The following is a 21,250-nucleotide window of genomic DNA, read 5'->3' on the forward strand; positions in this document are numbered from 1 at the left end:
CCCGCGCCCGCCGCCCCCCCCTCCCCGTAGGATCTATCGGCTGACAAAACTTTATTTCAGCAGATCCCAGCGAGGTAGCTACTCTGATGCTTACGAAAACTTGAGCCCGAATTAGGTCGTCTGCGAATATTTTAGCCCCGGATTTCCCACCAACATTCGGTGTGCTAAACAGGTTCAGTGGAGGCGCCCACACGTCCGCGCTCTGGCCCTGTAGCATTCGGTCTTCTCGCCGGCCGCCCTCTGGGCCTGTAGCATCGGCACTTCCTGCCGGCCCTGTAGCATCGGCACTTCCCGCCGGCCGCGCTCCGGCCCTGTAGCATCGGCACTTCCCGCCGGCCGCCCTCCGGGCCTGTAGCATCGGCACTCCCTGCCGGCCGCCCTCCGGGCCGGTAGCATCGGGTCTTCCCGCCGGCCGCACTCTGGGCCGGTAGCATCGGGTCTTCCCGCCGGCCGCGCTCCGGGCCTGTAGCATCGGCACTCCCTGCCGGCCGCCCTCCGGGCCTGTAGCATCAGGTCTTCCCGCCGGCCGCCCACTGGGCCTGTAGCATCGGGTCTTCCCGCCGGCTGCACTCCGGGCCGGTAGCATCGGGTCTTCCCGCAGGGCCGATAGCATCGGGTCTTCCCGCCGGCCGCCCTCCGGGCCGGTAGCATCAGGTCTTCCCGCCGGGCCGGTAGCATCAGGTCTTCCCTCCGGGCCAGTAGCATCGGCACTTCCCGCCGGGCCAGTAGCATCGGGTCTTCCTGCCGGCCGCGCTCCGGGCCTTAGCATCGGCACATACCGCTGGCCGCCCTCCGGGCCAGTAGCATCGGGGCTTCCCTCCGGGCCAGTAGAATCGGGTCTTCCCGCCGGCCGCCCTCCGGGCCTGTAGCATCGGGTCTTCGCTCCGGGCCTGTAGCATCGGGTCTTCCCGCCGGCCGCCCTCCGAGCCGGTAACATCGGGTCTTCCTGCCGGCCGCCCTCTGGGCCGGTTGCATTGGGTCTTCCCGCCGGCTGCGCGTTTAGGCGATTGATGACCTCACATGGGTTCAAGTTCAACAGTGGGCGTGACAGGGAATGAGAAAAGGTACGGCTGACTCGTATTGTTTCCTCGCGGCCCGGTGGTTGGGGTCCACTGAAGTACACTGTGTAGTGCCCGGGGTGGGGGGGGGGGTGCGGTATGTGCATGCGCACTAGGCAGAAAGAACGAAACGATAACCCCGCAACCCGGAAACAATCTCTCAACAGTATTTGTTTATTTATTTTTCTTTTTTTTTCGGGATTTACTGGGAAAGTCTCAAAGCTCTAGATCGAGGGGTTGGCGACCACTATTGTAAAGGATGTAACGAGGAAAAAAATGAGAGGGAGCTAGCAAACAAGGTGAATTTGTACTCAGAAAATTTTTGATAGAGTCCAATGTAAGAGATGAGATTGTTAAAATAAAGGAGATAGCTTTGGTAGTAAGGTGCTGACTGGTTCACTAACAAGAAAGAAAGTGCAGGAGTTACTGAGGCTTTTTCCAAGTGGTAACTCTGATGTGACTCATGGGATCACACAGGGATCAGTGCTGGGACACCAGCTATTCTCCATATATTATTAATTTTACAAGGGAACGAAATGTAATGGCTCTGAGTTTGTAGAAGGCACAAAACTGAGAAGGTAGGCAATTGTGAGAGGATGGAGAGAGGATCCAGAGAGATTTAGACAGGTTGAGGGAGTGGGCAGAAGCATGGCAGATGCATAGTAATGGGGATAAGGGTAGTGTTGCTCACTGTGTGGCTATAGTCAGAAGGCAGGTTATCAACTGAATGTGAGAGATTGGGAAAGGAGGAGTGTAGTGAGATCTGTATGACCTTGTGCACCAATCAATGAGAATGCAACTGTAGCAGGTAATGAATGATGCAAATGGTGTGCTGGTCTTCATACTGGGGGGTGGGGGTGGAATTGAGTACATGAGTAGGGATGCACTTGTGAGACTATATATTGAGACCTGAGTATATAGGTCTCCATATTTGAGGAAGGATGTTCTTGTTAAGAAGGGAATTCAGCATGGATTCATCAGGCTGATCCCTGGGATGGCAGAACTAATATGGAAAGAGAGATTGGATCACAATTTGTTTTATTCATTTGTCCTTCCATCCCAAGGATTATTCTGGTGAACTTTTTTCTGAACTCCCTCCATAGCAAGAACATCCTAGCTCAATTCCCTGAAGTTTAAAAGAAGAGATCTGCTAGAAACTACAAAAGTTTAACAGGACTGGACAGCTGAGATCTAGAATGTTCCTAGTTTAAGGGATTGAGGGACAGGGGTCACAGGTCTAAGGATAAGGGATAAGCTAGGCTGGACTGAAGAAAAATGTCCTTTACATTCTCAGTCCTGATGCAGGGTTTCAGCCTGAATTCTTGACTATCTCTTTGCCTCCACAGACACTGCCTGACCCACAGAATTCCTCCTGCACCTCATCCCAACATCTGTAGTCTGATGTGTTTATATTGAATTTGGATGATCAACCATTGAATGGTTTGTTCTTGTTCCTAACTGCTATGATTCTTTTGCCCCTTGAAGGAATAATTTACAATGGTCAATTAACCTACATCAGTTTACGGATGTGTGAGGAAACCACAGGGCCCAGGATAAACCTGTGGGGTCACAGGTAGAATGTGCAGACTTCATACAGACAGCACCCTGAGGTCAGGATTTTGCCCTCTGCTCTGAGATTCTCCCACTATTGACAACATCCTCTGCATGTTCACTCTATCCAGGCCTTTCGATTTTCAGTAGCTTTCCAAGAAGTCACCCTTCATTCTTCTGAGCTCCACCAAACACAGGCCTAAAGCCATGAAATGCTCCTCAAACATTAACCCTTTCATTTCTGGGATCATTCTTGTAAATCTGTCCATTACTAGCACATTCTCCTTTAAATATGGTGCACAAAACTGCTCACAATATTTCAATTGTGGCCTGACCATTAGTTTATAAAGCCTTAGCATTGCATCATTGCTTTTATATTTGAGTCCTCTGGAAATTAATGCTAACTTTGCATTTGCCTTCCTGACACAACCTGCAAGTTAACCTATAGGAAATTCTGCATGAGGACTCCCAAGTCCCTTTGCACCTCCTATTTCTGATTTTGCTCCCCATTTAAATAATCACAGGACAATTTACAATGCTCATTTAACCAACCAACAGGTGCGTTTTTGGACTATGGAAGGAAACTAGAGAACCCAGAGGAAACCCACGTATTCATGGGGAGAATGTACAATTCTTTACAGGGAGTGATGGGAATTGAACCCGGGTTGCTGGTAGTGTAAAGCACTGTGCTAACCACTTTGCTACTGTGCCACCATGCATTTAGCTCTGATCTTATTAACCCTGTGCCCTGTTGTGCCTGGCTCAGGTAATTATTGTGACAGACTAAAGCTGAGCCACATAGAAGCGGTAACTGAGAAAAATAAATCCTTTATTCATATAGCAAACCTCCAGGAGAATCCAAAAGAATCTTACTCTCCTGATGTGATGTTCTGTACTTCTTCAACACAAAGGTAACAGTAAATAATTAATACATACACAATGCTGCAGGAGCTCAGCGGGTCAGGTCAGCATCGATGGAGTGGAATAAACAGTTGAGGACTGGAAAGGAAGAGGGAAAGAAGCCAGAAGAAGGTTGGGTGAAGGGAAGAGCTGTCAGGTGGCAGATGAAACCAGTGATGGGGACATAGGGATGTGGGGAAATGGGGGAGGATGGATGAAGTGCATATCTGGGAGGTGATAGGTAGGAAGGTTAAGGGATGAAGAAGAAGGACTCTGATAGGAGGACAGTGGGCCATGGGAGAAAGGGAAGGAAGAGAGGCACTAGTTGGAGTTGATAGACAGGTGAGAAGAGATAGATAGATATTGATCCCAAAAGTAATTACAGTGTCACAGTAGCATTACAGGTGCACAGGTATACAAATATTAGAAGAAAAGTAATAAAAAAATAAGTTACCTCAAATCAACTAACACAAGGGGGTTATCACTTCCCCGGCTATAGAGTCATTATGATTATAGAGTCTAATGGCCGAGGGTAAGAATGACCTTATATAGCACTCTTTGGAGCAGTTCAGTTATCTTAGTCGATTATTAAAAGTGCATGCCGAGGTTGAGAAGCATTGCCCAGAATTGCCAGGATTTTCCATTGGGTCCTTTGTTCTACCACAGTGTCTAGTGTGTAAAAGAGAAGAGAAGGAGTAAGAGAGGAGACTGAATGGAAAATTGAAAAAGAAAGAAGGGGGAGGGGAGAGTAATCAATGTTCATGCCATCAGGTTGGAGGCTATCCAGAAAGAATTTGGGAATCAACTCATCGTGACAGCAGAGGAATCCACAGACTGACATGTCAGAATGGGTATGGGAAGTCATGTTTAAATGGGCAGCCGCTGGGAATTCCCACTTGTTGCGAAAGGTGCTTGAAGCGGTCCACCAATCAATGTCAGGTATCACTGATGTAGATGAGGCCACACCTGGAGCATTGGATACAGTCGACAAACCTCACCTGGAAAGACTGTTTGGGGCTCTGAATGGTAGAGAGGGAGGAGGTGAAGGGGCAAGTGTAGCACATATCTTGCTTGCAGGAAAAAGTGCTAGGAGGGCCATCAGTGGGGAGAAATAACCGGATAAGGGAGTCATGTTGAGAGCAATCCCTGTAGAAAGCAGAGTGGGGAGAGGGTCACAGGGGTGAAGATGTGTTTAGTGTTAGGATCCTGTTGATGATGGATGTTGTGGAGAATGATGTGCGGAATGTTGAAGCTCATAGGTGATAGGTAATTAATATATATGAATGCACATAGGACATGGGATAAAATAGATGATCTTGTAGTGCAGTTAGAAATTGGCAGGTATGATGTGGGCATCACTGGGCTGTGGCTGAAAGAAAATCATAGTTGGGAGCTTAGCATCCAAGGGTATACCTTAAATCAAAAGGACAGGCAGATAGTCAGAGGGGTAGTTAATAAAAAATGAAATCAAAACCATAGAATGAAGTAGCATAGGATGGGAAGATACAGAATCCATGTGGGGAGAGTTAAGAAACTGTAAGGGTAAAAGACACTAATGTGAGTTATATACAGGCCCCTGACAGTAGGCAGGATGTGGAATAGAACAGTCAATGGGAAGTAGAAAAGGCGATGTTATGATAGTCATGAGGATTTCAATATTCAAGTAGATTTGGAAAATCAGTTGCTGCTGGATCCCAAGAGAAGGAATTTGTAGAATGCCCATGAGATGGCTTTTTAAAGGTGCTTGTAGTTAAGCCCACTAGGGGAAAAGCAGTTCTGGATTTTGTGTTGTGCAATGAACTAGATTTGATTAGGGAACTTTAGGTAAAGGAACGCTTGGGAGACAGTGATCATAATATGATAGTGTTCACCCTGCAGTTTGAGAGGAGAAGCTGAAGTTAGATGTATCAGTATTACAGTGGAGTAAAGGGAATTACAGAGGCATGAGAGAGGAGCTGGCCAAAGTTAATTGTAAGGGAATGCTAGCAAGATTGATGGCAAAGTAGCAAAAACTGGAATTTCTGGGTGCAGTTCGGAAGGTGCAAGGGGGATACATCCCAAAGAAGTATTCTAAGGAGGATATGAGACAACCATGGCCGACAAGGGAAGTCAAGAACAGTGTAAGAGCAAATGAGAGGACACATATTACACAAAAAAATTAGTGGGAAGTTGGAGGATTGGGAAGCTTTTAAAAACCACCAGAATACAACTAAAAAAACCATAAGGAGAGAAAAGATGAAATATGAAGCCAAAAAATCAAAGAGAATACCAAATGTTTTACAGATATACAGGTATAAAGAGTAAAAGAGAGGTGAGAGTAGATACTGGACTGCTGAAAAATAATATTGGAGTGGTAGTATGGGGGATAAAGAAATCAGCGAACAAACTGAATTAAATATATTGCTTCAGTTTTCACTGTGGAAGACACTGGCAGTGTGCCAGAAATATGAGGGTGTCAGGGGGCAGAAGTGAATGTAGTTACTATTAATAAGGAGAAGGAACTTGGGATGCTGAAAAGTCTCAAGGTAGATAAGTCACCTGGACCAGATGGACTACACCACAGGGTTCTGAAAGAGATAGCTGAAGAGATTGTGGAGGCATTAGTAATGACCTTTCAAGAATCACTAGATTTTGGAATGGTTCTGGAGGACTAGAAAATTGAAAATGCCATTTGAGAAGGGAGGGAGGCAGAAGAAAAGGAATTATAGGCCAATTAGCCTGACGTCAGTAGTTGGGAAGATGCTTTCATGATGTTTCTGAACACATCCATAACATTCACAATATCCTGAAATGGGAAGGTGAGCAGTACATATTGGTACCAATGACATAGAAAAAGAAACAAGATCTTGAAAGCAGAATACAGGGAATTAGGAATTAAGAAGGATGCTGAGAAGCAGGATACCAAAGGTAGTAATCTTGGGATTGCTGCCTGTCCCATGTGACAGTGAGTGTAGGAATAGATTGAAGTGGTGGATAAATGTGTGGCTGAAGGATTGGAGCAGGGGGCAGGGATTCAGATTTCTGGATCATTGAGACCTCTTCTGGGGTAGCTGTAATCTGTACAAAAAGGACATATTGCACTTGAATCCAAGGGGGACCTGGTGGGGAGGTTGCTAATGCTATTGGAGAAAGTTTAAACTAGATTTGCAGGGGTGTGGGAGCCAAAGTGAAGAGGCAGAGGATGGGGAGGTTGGAGCACAAGTAGAGACAGCTTGTAGGGAGCTTGCGAGGAAGGATAGGCAGATGTTAGAGCAAAGATGCACTCAGCCTGATAGTTTGAGATGTATCTATTTTAATTCAAGGAGTATCATAAACGAGGCAGATAAACAAGACTGTGGATCAATACATGGAAATGTGACATTGTAGCCATTACAGAGACTTGGATGCTTGGATGTCTCAGGAACAGCAATGGCTGCTGAATGTGCCAGGCTTTAGATGTTTCAAAAAGAACGGAGAGGGAAGCAAAAGAGGTGGGGGTGTGGCTTTGCTAATTGGGGATCATGTTACGGCTGCAGAAAAGGAGAAAGTCATGGAGGGATTATCTACTGAATCAGTGTAGATGGAAGTCAGAAACAGGAAGGGGGCAATTACTGAGTATTTTTTTATAAATCCCTCCCCCCCCCCCCAATAGTAACAGAGACACCGAGGAGCAGATAGGGAGGCAGATTTTGGAATGGTGCAATAATAATAGGGTTGTTGTGATGGGAGATTTTAATTTTCCTAATATTGACTGTCATCTCCTTAGCACAAGGGGTTTAGATGGGGTGGAGTTTGTTATGTGTGTCAGGAAGGTTTCATGATGCCATATGTAGATAAGCCTACAAGAGAAGAGGCTGTACTTGATCTGGTGTTAGGAAATGAACCTGGTCTAGTGTCAGGTCTCTCAGTGGGAGAGCATTTTGGAGATAGTGATCGCAATTCTATCTCCTTCACATTGGAGAGGGATAGGGGCAGACTATTTGGGAAATCATTTAATTGGGGTAGGGGCAAATATGATGCTATTAGGTGGACACTTGGGAGCATAAATCGTGAGCAGATGTTTTCAGGGAAGTGCACAGCAGAAATGTGGCATATGCATGGAGGTCTGCATAAGGATGGTAGGGTAAAAGAAACACAGTGTACGAAGAATGTGGAAAATCTAGTTAAGAAGAAAAGCTTACAAAAAGTTCCAAGAAATTAGATAGAGCTCTAGAATATTACAAAGTTGCCAGGAAGGAGCTGAAGAATGAAATTAGGAGAGCTAGTAGGGGCCATGAGAAGGTCTTGGTGAGTAGGATTAAGGAAAACTCCAAAGCATTCTAAAAGTATGTGAAAAGCAGGAACTGTGTGAGAATAGGACCAATCAGGTGTGATAGTGGAAATGTGCATGGAGTTGGAGGAGGTAGTGGAGAATACTTAATGAATACTTTGCTTCAGTATTCACCAGGGAAAAGAACTTTGGCAATTGTGGGATAGTTTACAGTGGACTGAAATGCGTGAGCTTATAGACATTAAGAAAGAGGATGTACTGGAGTTTTTGAAAAGTATTAAGTTAGATAAGTTGCTGGGACAGGATGAGGTATACTCTAGACTACTGTGGGAAGCGAGGGAGGAGATTGCTGAGCTTCTGGCAATGATCTTTACATCATCAATAGGGACGGGGATTGAAAGGTTGCAAACTTTGTTCCCTTGCTCAAGAAAGAGAGTAGAGATAACCCAGGAAATTATGGACCAGTGGATCTTACTTCAGTGGTAGGCAAGTAGTTGGAGAAGATCCTGAGAGGCAGGATTTATGAGCATTTGGAGGGACATAATCTGATTAGGGATAGACAGCATGGCTTTGTCAAGGGCAGGTTGTGCCTTACGAGCCTGATTGAATTCTTTGAGGATGCAATAAAACATACTGATGTAGGTAGAGCAGTGGATGCAGTGGATATAGATTTCAGTAAGGTATATGATAAGGTTTCCCATGCAAGTCTCATTCAGAAAGTAAGGAGGCATAGGATCCAATGCTTTATGGATCCAGAATTGACTTACCCAAGAAGGCCAAGGGTGGTTGTAGATGGTTCATATTCTGCATGGAAGTCAGTGACTAATGGTGTTACATAGGGATCTGTTCTGGATGAGCAAGTAGAACAGTTTGCTGATGACACAAAGGTTGGGACTGTCTGGAGGGTTGTTAGAGGTTACAGCAGGACATTGATAGGATGTAGAACTGGGTTGAGATGTGACAGATGGAGTTCAACACAGATAAGTGTAAAGTGGTTCATTTTGGTAGGTCAAATTTGAAGACAGGATATAATATTAATGGTAAGACTCTTGGCAGTGTGGAGGATCGGAGAGATCTTGGGGTCCACGTCCATAGGACACTCAAAGTCACTGCGCAAGTTGACAGTGTTGTTAGGAAGGCATATGGTGTGTTGACCTTCATCAACCATGGGATTGAATTCAAGAGCCGTGAAGTAATGTTACAGCTATATAAGACCTTGGTCAGAACCCACTTGGAGCGCTGTGTTCAGTTATTGTCACCTCACTACAAGAAGGATGTGGATATTATAGAAAGAGTGCAGAAGAGATTTGCAAGGATGTTTCCTAGATTATAGAGTGTGCCTCATGAGAATAGATTGAGTGAACTTGGCCTTTTCTCTTTGGAACGACAGAGAATGAGAGGGGACCTGATAGAGTTGAATAAGATATTGAGGGGCATTGATTGCATGGATTCCCAGGGCTAAAATGGGTAACACGAGGGCCATAGTTTTAAGGTGCTTGGAAATAGGTACCGAGGGGAAGTCAGGGGAAAATTTTTCGCACAGAGAGTGGTGTGTGCATGGAATGCAGTGCTGGCGGTGGCGGTGGAAGCAGATACAATAGAGTCTTTTAACAGACTCATAGATAGGTACATAGAACTTAGAAAAATAGAAGGCTATGTGGTAGGGAAATTCTAGGCAGTTTCTGGAGTAAGTTACATGGTCAGCACAGCATTGTGGACTGAAGGGCCTGTAATGTGCTGTAGATTTCTATGTTCCCTGTTTTATGCTGGAGTCCATTATTAAGGATGAGGTTTTGGGATACTTGGAGGTACATGATAACATAGGCTGAAGTCAGCATGGTTTCCTTCATGGGAAATCTTGTCTGACAAATCTGTTGGAATTATTTGAGGAAATAACGGGCCGGATTAGTAGATATGGTTGACTTGGATTTTCAGAAGGTCTTTGACAAGGTGCAGCTCATGAGGCTGCTTAACAAGGTAAGAGCCCGTAGTATTACAGGAAAGATACGAGCATGGATAGAAGATCGGCTGACTGGCAGGAAGAAAGGAAGCAGAATAAAAAGGGCCTATTCTGGTTGGCTGCCTGTAGCAAGTGGTGTTCCACAATGGTCAATATTTGGATTGCTTCTTTTCATGCTATATGTTAATGATTTGGATGATGGGATTGATAGCTTTGTGGCCAAATTTGCATAGGTGCAGAGGCAGGTAGTATTGTGGAAGCAGGTAGACTACAGAAGGACTTGGATAGATTGGAAGAATGGGCAAAGGAATGGTAGATGGAATATAGCATAGGGAAGAGTATGTTCATGCACTAGATAGAAAGAATAAAGGCATGGACTACTTTCTAAACTGAGAACAAATTCAAACATCAGACTTGGATAGTCTGGAAGGCTGAGTAAAGTCTATCTCCCACCCCCCCCCCCCCATCCTCAACACATTCTACAGGGGATGTATTGAGAGCATCCTGAGCAGTTGCATCACTGCCTGGTTCGGAAATTGCACCATCTCGGATCGCAAGACCCTGCAGCGGATAGTGAGGTCGGCTGAGAAGATCATCGGGGTCTCTCTTCCTGCCATCCTGCCACATTTACACTACACGCTGCATCCACAAAGCAAACAGCATTATGAAGGACCCCATGCACCCCTCATACAAACTCTTCTCCCTCCTGCCATCTGGGAAAAGGCACCAAAGTATTCGGGCTCTCACAACCAGACTATGTAACAGTTTCTTCCCCCAAGCTATCAGAGTCCTCAATACCCAGAGCCCGGACTGACACCTTACTGCCCTATTGTCTTGTTTATTACTTATTGTAAAGCCTGCACTGTTTTGTGTTCTTTATGCAGTCCTGGGTAGGTCTGTAGTCTAGTGTAGTCTTTTTCTGTGTTGTTTTTATGTAGCTCAGTGTAATTTTTGTACTGTTTCATGTAGCACCATGGTCCTTAAACATGTTGTCTCGTTTTTACTGTGGACTATACCAGTTATGGTCGAAATAACAATAAAAAGTGACTTGACTAGACTTGAAAGGGACTTGTGAGTCCTTGTGCAGGGTTCCCTAAAGTTTAACTTGTAGGTTGAATCAGAGGTAAGGAAGGCAATTGCAATCTTAGCAACCCCCTCCAGTTCGCCTCCAAGCCCTGACTAGGAGTTGAGTATGCCATCGTCTACCTGCTGAACTGTGTCTATGCCCACCTGGACAAGCTGGTGAGCACTGTGAGGGTCATGTATTTTGACTTCTCCGGTGCGTTCAACACCATCCGCCCTGCTCTGCTGGGTGAGAAGCTGACAGTGATGCAGGTGAATGCTTCCCTGGTGTCATGGATTATTGATTACCTGACTGGCAGACCACAGTACGTGTGCTTGCAACACTGTGTGTCAGACAGAGTGGTCAGCAGCACTGGGGCTCCACAGAGGACTGTCCTGTCTCCCTTTCTCTTCACTATCTATACCTCGGACTTCAACTACTGCACAGAGTCTTGCCATCTTCAGAAGTTTTCTGATGAGTCTGCAAGGGAGATGAGGCGGAGTACAGGGCTACGGTGGGAAACTTTGTCACATGGTGTGAGTAGAATCATCTGCAGCTTAATGTGAAAAAGACTAAGGAGCTGGTGGTGGACCTGAGGAGGGCTAAGGCACCAGTGACCCCTGTTTCCATCCAAGGGGGTCAGTGTGGACATGGTGGAGGAATACAAATACCTGGGGATACGAATTGACAATAAACTGGACCGGTCAAAGAACACAGGCTGTCTACAAGAAGGGTCAGAGCCGTCTCTACTTCCTGAGGAGACTGAGGTCCTTTAATATCTGCCGGACGCTGCTGAGGATGTTCTATGAGGCTGTGGTGGCCAGTGCTATCCTGTTTGCTGTTGTGTGCTGGGTCAGCAGGCTGAGGGTAGCAGACACCAACAGAATCAACAAACTCATTCATAAGGCCAGTGATGTTGTGGGGGTGGAACTGGACTCTCTGATGGTGGTGTCTGAAAAGAAGATGCTGTCCAAGTTGCATGCCATCTTGGATAATGTCTCCTATCCTCTCCATAATGTACTGGTTAAGCACAGGAGTACATTCAACCAGAGACACATTTCACCGAGATGGAATACTGTGTGTCATAGGAAGTAATTCCTACCTGTGGCCATCAAACTTTACAACTCCTCTCTCGGATGGTCAGACACTCTGAGGCAATAGGCTGGTCCTGAACTTATTTCCACTTGGCATAATTTACTTATTATTTAATTATTTATGGTTTTATATTGCTATATTTCTACACTATTCTTGGTTGGTGCGACTGTAACGAAACCCAATTTCCCTCGGGATCAATCAAGTCTGTCTGTCTGTCTGTCTGTCTGTCTGAAAGGACTGGAACATAAGAACAAGGATGTGATGCTGAGGCTTTACTAGGATCCATATTTGGGTCCACCATCTCCTATATCATGTAGCTGCAACACATCACCTGATCCTGTATACCTACTTTGTTTCATTAGTTGTGATTTGATGTATTTTTATTTAACTACTATAAATTCAACCTTACCTGTTACTCACCAGTGCCTCTGCATTGAAGTCTTGTGAGCCAAAACCCTCAGATTCCCACTCCTGCACTGGCCCGCTTACGCAATGGCAACTGGAAAATGGACACTCCACTTTTACCCTCCCTCCCCCCACCCTCTCTGTTGTGAGGTGTGGTAGATGGGCATTTGCTTCAGTGAGAGGGAAATGCTTGATTAATCTGGGATGAAAGCTGGCCTGTGCTTGCCCAGGGAGGGACTAGAGTTTGTGAAGCACAGAAATGTGAGATTTCTTTCCAAACATGGCGTGCCAGCACACCTCCCTAGCCCTGCGATCTGCTACAAACTTACTGAAGGAAAATCATTCTTGGTAAATGCACTGAGCTACTTTCGGGTATACCAGGAGAATAAATGCAAAAGGATCAGTGGATGTGCTGCATTTGGACTTCCAGGAAAATTTTGATGAGGTTCCATAGTAGGGCGCAAGATTAAAACAGGTGGGACAGGGGTATGGTGCAGACATGGACAGAGAGCTGGCTGGGTGACAAGAAACAAAGAGCTCCAGGACATGGTAGATTTTATTTTTGAGGAGGAGGGATGCTGGGGAGGTGTGTAAATAAAATGTGTGAGCAGGAAAAATGCAGCTAGACTAGGAACCCATGGTGAGCCAGTTAGTGTAATGTAATTGGCATCCCGCCCAGTAGCATTGTTGAAAATATGATACATTGAGGGTTTTATTTTCTCAGCCCTGTTTTGATTTCAGTCTGTTTTTCAGTCGCTTCCTTTTATCTAAGGATCGGGCTGTCAGAATAGGAGGTGATTAATAACAGGGCGGGAGCTGATCGTCTACACTCTAAGCTTGCTGAGAAGAATCAGACCATTCCACATCGTATTCTGGAGTTATTCACCCTTCACCCAAGCTCCTGAATGCACAATTTGCTGAAAATTCTGCACAAATTAAATAGTTATCCACTATTTTCAAAACAGCGTTTGAAATGCAACCATGCACTCTTCCAAGAATTTATGAACTTAAAAACCCTTGAGCTCCAGTGGCAGGCCAGTTCTTTCTTTGATTTATGACTTGCCACAACTTCTCCTCCTTCCTCTCCTTAAGGCATAGATTCTCTCCGGGAGATAGTTTCACGGGCTTCCAATCTGACAATCAAAGCAATGGTGCATCTTGTGCAGCACCTTTAATGTAGGACAACAGCCCAAGGCACTTTGCAGATGGGGAAACCAGAAAGAAATTGGACGCTGTGCCAAAGTGGAAGATATGAGAGATCAAGAGGCACTGGGAAGCCTCTCCCACAGAGCTGGAATTGCTGTGTGAATCTGACTAAAGTTAAAAAAAAATGTAAAGTGTATTTAGTGTTCTTTACATCCTCAGGATATTTCAGCTTTTGAAGACGAGTCACTGTCATTACATAGGAAAGACCCCTGCTGATCTGTGCAGAGCAAGTTACCATAAACACCAAGGAAAAAATAGACAATCTACAGGAAATGCAGGTCAAGGAGTATTTGTGGAGAGAGAAGCCTAATTAACCTCAAGATTCCTCATTCCTCAACAGAGCAGGATCTTCACCCTCATATGTTAGCTCTATTAATCTTTCTACAAACCCTGCCTGACTTGCTGAGTATTTCCCATTGGCAGGTGTTGACGTTCACTCATTTGATTCATTTGAATGATGCCTGTTGAAGAACAGTAAGCTAAGAACAACCTTCCTAATCTATTTAAAGTTTAAAGTATCATCTAAGGGGGGGGGGGTAAGATTATAAATGGATCAGTTTTTTTTTCAGAATACTGCATAAACCTTGGGCAAAGTAATGGAATAGTTTGGGACATTTTAAGCTTCCTGTAGAATGGGCTGATTAAACTGGCAAAAGTAGTTTGGAGGATGAATTCCATGGAATGCATTCAATAAAATTTTCTGGAAGAATACTTCTTGAAACCAATAGGAAAACTTCTTATTTAGCTTGTGTATATAATTAGTAATCCAACGGTAAGGGATTATCGTGTTTGAATTCTACTCAGTTTGAGAGGGACACAATTCAGTCTGCAATTATATTAGTTTATTGTCAGACTGTGGTGCAAGCTGAGGAGGAAGTACAAATGAAATGCTGAAGTGACGATAGCAGAATAACCAAGAGAGGTAGAATTAAAAGTACAGGAACATGTCCCACTGCCCGGAAAGGCATGAGAAAGAGATGGTGAGTTTTAGAGTCTGATAGCACTGGGGAAGAAGTTACATATAAGAAACTCATAGGATCCTGGTTGGACCCCACTTGGAGTATTGTGCTCCGTTTTGGTCGCCTCACTACTAGTGACTTGAAAATTAATGCTAGATGTCTGAAACAGGTTGGAAAATTTGATTACAAACAAGAGAAAATCTGCAGATGCTGGAAATCCAAGCAAGACACACAAAATGCTGGAGGAACTCAGCAGGCCAGGCAACATCAATGGAAAAGAGTAAACAGCCAATGTTTTGGGCCGAGACCCTTAAGCAGAAAGCTTGATTAAGAGGGTTTGCCATTGATAAGCAATATAAGGAAATGCCAAATAAAATTCCAAGTGAAAAGTGATTCATCTGTTAATGCTGCAATGACTGTGGTCAACCCGAAGACTAGAAGAAAGTTAGGGTACGGTGCTGGATAGCTGGAACATTGACGGAAAGGGGAAAGGTAGAATGTGAGTAGATGAGCCAAAAATACAAAAGATTGGTCAGATGAGGGTCACCAACCCTATATGTTCCCATTTCCATCTCCACTTCAAGTGCAAGAGTTCTAAGCTAAATTTCATGTTTACCTCCCCTCTGCTGCCTCCCAGCTGTTGAACTGGATCCAGAGAAGCCCTCCGTGGTGCTAAATGAATATGGCATTTTGCACAGTGTGGGGTGTGCGAAAGGTTTGCACTTAGCAGGTAGCACCATTTCTCTTTGTTATATTCTGTTGTCATGGAACAACTCTGATGGAAAAATTATATAACTATAGACAAGACTGGCATTTCACTTTCAACAAGACCAGGAACTTTATCTTGTTATTGCAGTTAATAAGAAAAGTGAAGAATTTCTGACTGTAGATTCTTGGAGTACTTGGTTGATTTCAAGGTCTTATAAACATAGAAAACAGGCACAATACAGGCCTTTCAGCCCACAAAGGTCTTCAAAAAATAAGACTCAGTGCCTCATCAAGGTGTTGTGTGCAAGGTCAGCACTGTGATCCCATCTTAAGTTCACTACATCACTTATATATACAACTGGCTAGTTGGTTGTTCTGTCGCTGTATCTTCTTCCAGCAGATTATTTGTTCCTCCAGATTCCAGCAATTACAGTCTTTGTGTCTCCACTGAAGCTAACTGATTTTGTTTGGAAGTTTGCCTGGGGGTTTCACTCCTAAAACAGATTGCCCTGCCCCATCACATACACACTTGTCACCCACATGTCCATTATTGTGAGGCCCCATCTTCGTCAGCCAATTGAAACAATAAACAACACACACAAAATGCTGGAGGAACTCAGCAAGTCAGGCAGCATCTATGGAAAAGAGTACACACTTTATGTTTCAGCTGCAACCCTTCATCAGGGCTCATCAAGACTGTCCTGATGAAGGGTCTCAGCCCAAAACATCAACTGATTACTCTTTTCCATAGATGTTGCCTGGCCTGCTGATTTCCCCCAGGATGTTATGTGGTGGTTGGAATTCCAGCATCTGCAGATTTCCTTGTGTTTGTGGAACAACAAACCAACCTGCTGGAGGATGTCAGGGCGGGGAAGGAATTGTCAAAGTTTCAGGACTGATGTAGACATTTGAAATGTTGACAGTTCTTTCCCTTTGCCCAACAGATGCTGCTTGAGCTGTTGAATTCCTTCAGCAGATTTCTTGTTACTCCAAACTCCAGCATCTGTAGTTAGACCATAAGGTGTAGGAGTAGAAATAGGCCATTTGGCCCATCATTCATTTTGCTCCACCATTTCATCATGACAGATTCATTTCCTTCTATAAGACTACTTTTTTAAGTAAAAAGCCAATTGAATTATTCTTGAATATTAGTCTAAAAAACCTTTTATCACATCTTCATTTTTAGAAGTAATAAGCTGCTTACAATAATAAAAGGACAGATAAAGCAGTGCTTTTAATGAATTTATGACTTTTCATTCCCTCCTGGTGGTTAATCTTCAACCTGTGGGATCCAGGCAACCTTGTTCACTTCCTGTTCCAAGCACTGCCCGTCTCTTCTGTTAGATATTAGGATGGAATAGATTAGAACTTTATTGTTATTGCTCAAGACAACAAGATTACTGTACTACTCCAGTCCATGCAAAACAGATATCTACAATGCATGCACCACACTTTAATTTTAAAAAATACCATATTTACATGCAACGTGACTTTGATAGTCCATAACACAAAGAGCATTGGCAAGCTGGGGTGTAGCATTATTCAGCTGCACTAACCCGCAGGAAGAAGTAGATTGTCTCCAGGTCCGGTAGTTGAGTCCCAGTGATGTGCTGAGCTGTCCTACTCCAGCTGTCATTGGAGTGCTTTGTGATCTGTCTTGCTGCAGCTAGAAAAACGCACCGTCATGCCATATGTCAGTATGCTCTCTATCCCACATTGATAAAAGTTGGCCAGCAATTTTGGGGACAGATTAGCTCTCCTTAAGCATCTCAGGTAGTACAGTCGCTGCTGCGTGTCTTCCCTACTATTTAGGTTGTGTCGATGGACCAAGAGAGTTTTTCAGTGATGTTCATCCCCAAACACTTGAAAGGTGGAGACCCTTTCCACTACTTCACCATTTATGCATAGTGAGCTTGTTCAGGACCTCTTGCTTTCCTGAAATCAGTTATCATTTTTTTAATCTTCTTGATGCTGAGTGGCTGTTTCACTCAAGTTCCTGCGCCAATTGGACAATTTCAGCACCTTCTCTCTATATGCAGATTTGTTATTGTCTGTGATTAGGCAATCGCTGTTGTGTCATCTGAAAATTTGATGATTGAGTTTGCAGCATGAGTAAGAGTGCAGTCATAAGTGAAGAGAGCAGAGAAGTGGGCTCAGCACTCACTCCTGTGGGGCACCTGTGTTTGGGGTTAAGGGTGGATGGATGTGCACTTGCCTAGTTTCACCATCTACATATGATTATTGAGGAATACCAAGATCCAATGACAGGTTTTATGTGTGGAGACCTGAATAGTGGAGCTCTCAGCTAGTTCAGTAGTATGCTGTTAAAGGCTGAGCTGTAATCAGAGAAAAGAATCCATACATAAGTGTTTTTGTGCTCCAGGTGATACAAGACAGTATGAAGGGTGATAGAAATAGCATTTTCAGTTGATCTTTTGACTTGTAGGCAAACTGTTGCTGGTCCTTGATGAGGGACATGACCAATATTTCCAAGCACTTGGCAACTATGAGAGTGAGAGCCATAGTCGTTGCCATAGCCATAGCCATAGTCATAGTGAGAGCCATACGATCTGTAGTCATTAAGAAATGTTGTCGCTGACATCTTGGGGATTGGTATGATGGTTGCAATTACCTGTCAGAACTTCTTCCAGATGGTCAGTGCATTCCCTGAGGACCCATCTAGGTACTCCATCTCATCTAGCTGCTCTGCATGTGTTGACATTACGGAGTACACACCTCACTTCATGTATGTTCAATGTTGGTATAGTTCCTCTGTCCAGTGTAAGAGCCTCATCACTAGTTCTTTATTGTCCTTATCAAAGCAAGCAAAAATATTAATGATTGTATCCATGTAAATCTAATCAATAAGGTGGATTTTGTTCTTGGGATATGAATTGTTCAAACCACCTTTCTGTAAGGCAGTAGGCACCCACATTGGTCATGATTATTAAGCAAGTTAGCACAGTTACAGGCCCTTTGGTGTAACCAGTCCATGAACCAGTGACCCCCCCCCCCCCCCATCTAGTCCCACTTTCCTGCATTTGGCCCATATCCCTCCAAGATCGACTCCTCCATGTACATATCTAAGTGCTTCACTTATACTATTATATCTTCACTTCCTCTGGCAGTTCTCATAAACTCATCATCCTCTGTGTGAAAAGTTGACCCTATGGCCCCTTTTAAACCTTTTCCTTCTCACTCTAAACCAATGTCGCGTAGTTGCTCATTTCCCTGCCCTGAGACACCTTATGCATCCCTCTCTTAATTTTAAATTCTTCTATAAGGTTTCCCCTCATTCTCCTACAATCCAAGTAATAAAGCTGTAGCCTGGACAACCTCTCCCTGTAACTCAGGCCCTCTAGCCCTGGCAACATCCTTGTAAATCATCTCTGCCTTCTTTCCTGTTTAATAAATCTGATTGATACTTCAGCAACAGATGCTAAATTATTTACTACTATCAATCTAATGGTCTAGTACTGTAGTTAAGCAAAATACATTTTAAATTAGCTTAAAATAGTGCTACTTCTACCAGTATAGTATTGTTCTGATAATTCTGGTTACGATTCTGGTTTATATAGAATGGGAAGGGAATATGATGTTGGCTGGAGTTTCAAGAATGGCTGCATTAAATATATGAAGGATTCCCTGCCTGAAGGATTTCCATGACTTTTTCTGGAAATGAAAAATAGGGAGACATTAAACAGGTTTCAACTAACTACATGGTATTAAATTCCACCCTAGTATGGGACACATCTAGGTTGAGTTGAGTAAATTCTCCTGGATAACACTCACTCCTATAAATGAGTGACACAGTGGCACAGATATTAGAGCCATTCCCTTATAGCACTATAAGGGAAACGTTATCTTGGGCACGGCACTGTCTGTAAGGAATTTGCAGGCACTCCTTGCTACTGCGTGGATTTCCCCCAGTTAATCTGTTTTTCTCCCACATCTCAATAAAGTGTGAATTGGTAGGTTGACCGGCTGCTGTAAATTACCTCTGGTGTGTTGTTGTGTGGTAGAATTTAGGAGGGGTTGATGGGGATGTGAGACAATATAATGAGATGTTTGTTAATGGTTGATGTAGACTTTGTGTGTGTAAGTTTTGGTCTCATTGCTACTTAGCTCAAAATCAGGGAACTGTCATTGTGCATGAGAAATAAGCATGGCATTTGGTCATACTCATTCAGTATTAGATATTTTTACATTATAAGTCAATAATTTGGATAAAGGAATTGATGGCTTTGTAGCTAGGTATGAAGATAGGTGGAAGGACAGAGGACAGGTGGTAGAGGCAAATACATTAAAGGCTTTTAAGAGACATTTGGATAGGTACATAGATGTAAGGAAGATGAGGGATATGGACATGGCATAGGTAAGAGGGCTTACTGTTTGGGTGTTTTTGATTTGCTTTCTAGCCTGTTTGGCACAACATTGTGGGCTGAAGGCCTATTCTTGGCTGTACTGTTCTATATTCATTTTGAAAGGGCTAGAATATAAAAGCAAGGATATAATGTTGAGGCTTTATAAGGCAATGGCTAGACTGCATGGAGTATTATGAGCAGTTTTGGGCCCCTTATTTAAGAAAGGATGTGTTGGCATTGGAGTGGGTTTAGAGGACATTGACAAAGATAATCCCAGGAATGAAAGGGTTAATATATGAGGATTGTTCAATGACTCTGGGCCTATACTCACTGGAGTTTAGAAGAATAGGAGTGATTTCATAGAAACCTATCGAATATTGAAAGACCTCAGAATAGAAGCACGTCCCTTAGAATACAGATGAGGAGAAATTTTTTTAGCCAGAGGGAGATGAATCTAATGGAATTCATTGCCACAGTTGGCTGTGGATTCCAAGTTATTTGGTATATTTAATGCAGAGGTTGATGGGTTCTTGATTATTAAGGGTGTCAAAGGTTACAGAGAGAAGGCATGAGAATGGGGTTAAGAGGAGCAATGAATCAGCTAAGATGGAATTGCAGAGAAGACTTGATGGGCTGAATATCCCAATTATGCCCTAGTATCTTATGGATGTTATAGGTCTAATGATTGTTTCGGATTTCTACAGGTATAAAACTGGGGTATCTCGTTGTGTCTCAGATTGAGATTGAATCTGTTTTGTGGGAGGGACTGTGAGATTGAGTTTGTGCTGAGGAATGGGAGTGTTACTGTACAGTATATGTTATGAATTGCAGAAATAAATGAAGATAGCTATACCTACAGAGTGAACCCCTACTGACCTTTCACCTGCTGTCTTTCCTGTGATGTAGCTAAAAGTGATGATGAAGATTGCACCGACAAACTGGGGCAGCTACAGTGCAAAGGAGGTGAAGACTTCAAAGACCCCAAAAGACCCAAGCGGCCACGGACTATTCTTACCACACAGCAAAGGCGTGCCTTCAAGGCCTCGTTTGAAGTGTCCTCCAAGCCCTGCAGGAAGGTAGGAGAAGCATATGAAAGGTGGGAATCCCCTATCCCTTATGGTACACACCTCTGGAACCTGCTGATGAATTGCAGCAAGAAGCGTTAGTTACTCCTGAGACAGCCTGTTTAGTCACAGACAGAGGAAGAGGAGAAGGTGGTGGTGATAGGAATGGAAGGATGTGTCCAATCAATGGGTTGATGTTCCATGCTAGAAGTACTTATTGAACCACATTCCTCCTCAGTGTTAATGGTTGCACATGTAGTCTATGCAGCCTCCCAAACTCGGGGCCGTGAGAGGAAATGTTATGGCGGGGATGATGGTAGGGCTGGCATCATTTTGTAACCATGCTACCTTATGCAGTGGGTGGCATCAAACTGTCTGACATGTCTGGCAAAGGCTTCCCTGGACCAATTTTCATTGTGTACCCTAAGCTCGGCTCTACGGAGCATACCAGACCTGTTTGAATATTGATCTAAGAGCTCCCCCTGCACTGCCCTAATGTTGACATGGGAATACCCCTCAGTGTTGATCCAATATTGATCCGCATACAGTCTCAGCATTGTCCTGATGTTGACCTGTGTCTTCCCTCAGCACTGTCACGATAATGACCTAGAGACTCCTCAGTACTGTCCCTATCATGACCTAAGTCCTCCTTCAATACTGCCCTGATA

General features: G+C 44.1%; 1 protein-coding gene across 1 annotated transcript in view; it reads left to right on the plus strand.

The window, feature by feature from the left end:
- The window catches only part of LOC132401627 (LIM homeobox transcription factor 1-alpha-like), a 449,308-nt gene that overhangs the window by 393,943 nt on the left and 34,115 nt on the right, over positions 1 to 21,250 (plus strand). Inside the window, exon 4 of the mRNA XM_059983646.1 lies at positions 20,425 to 20,594. Coding sequence (XP_059839629.1) covers positions 20,425 to 20,594 — 170 coding nt within the window. The remainder of the gene's footprint in view (positions 1 to 20,424; positions 20,595 to 21,250) is intronic.

The sequence above is a fragment of the Hypanus sabinus genome, chromosome 11 (genome assembly GCF_030144855.1).
Source record: "Hypanus sabinus isolate sHypSab1 chromosome 11, sHypSab1.hap1, whole genome shotgun sequence".
Taxonomy (NCBI): domain Eukaryota; kingdom Metazoa; phylum Chordata; class Chondrichthyes; order Myliobatiformes; family Dasyatidae; genus Hypanus; species Hypanus sabinus.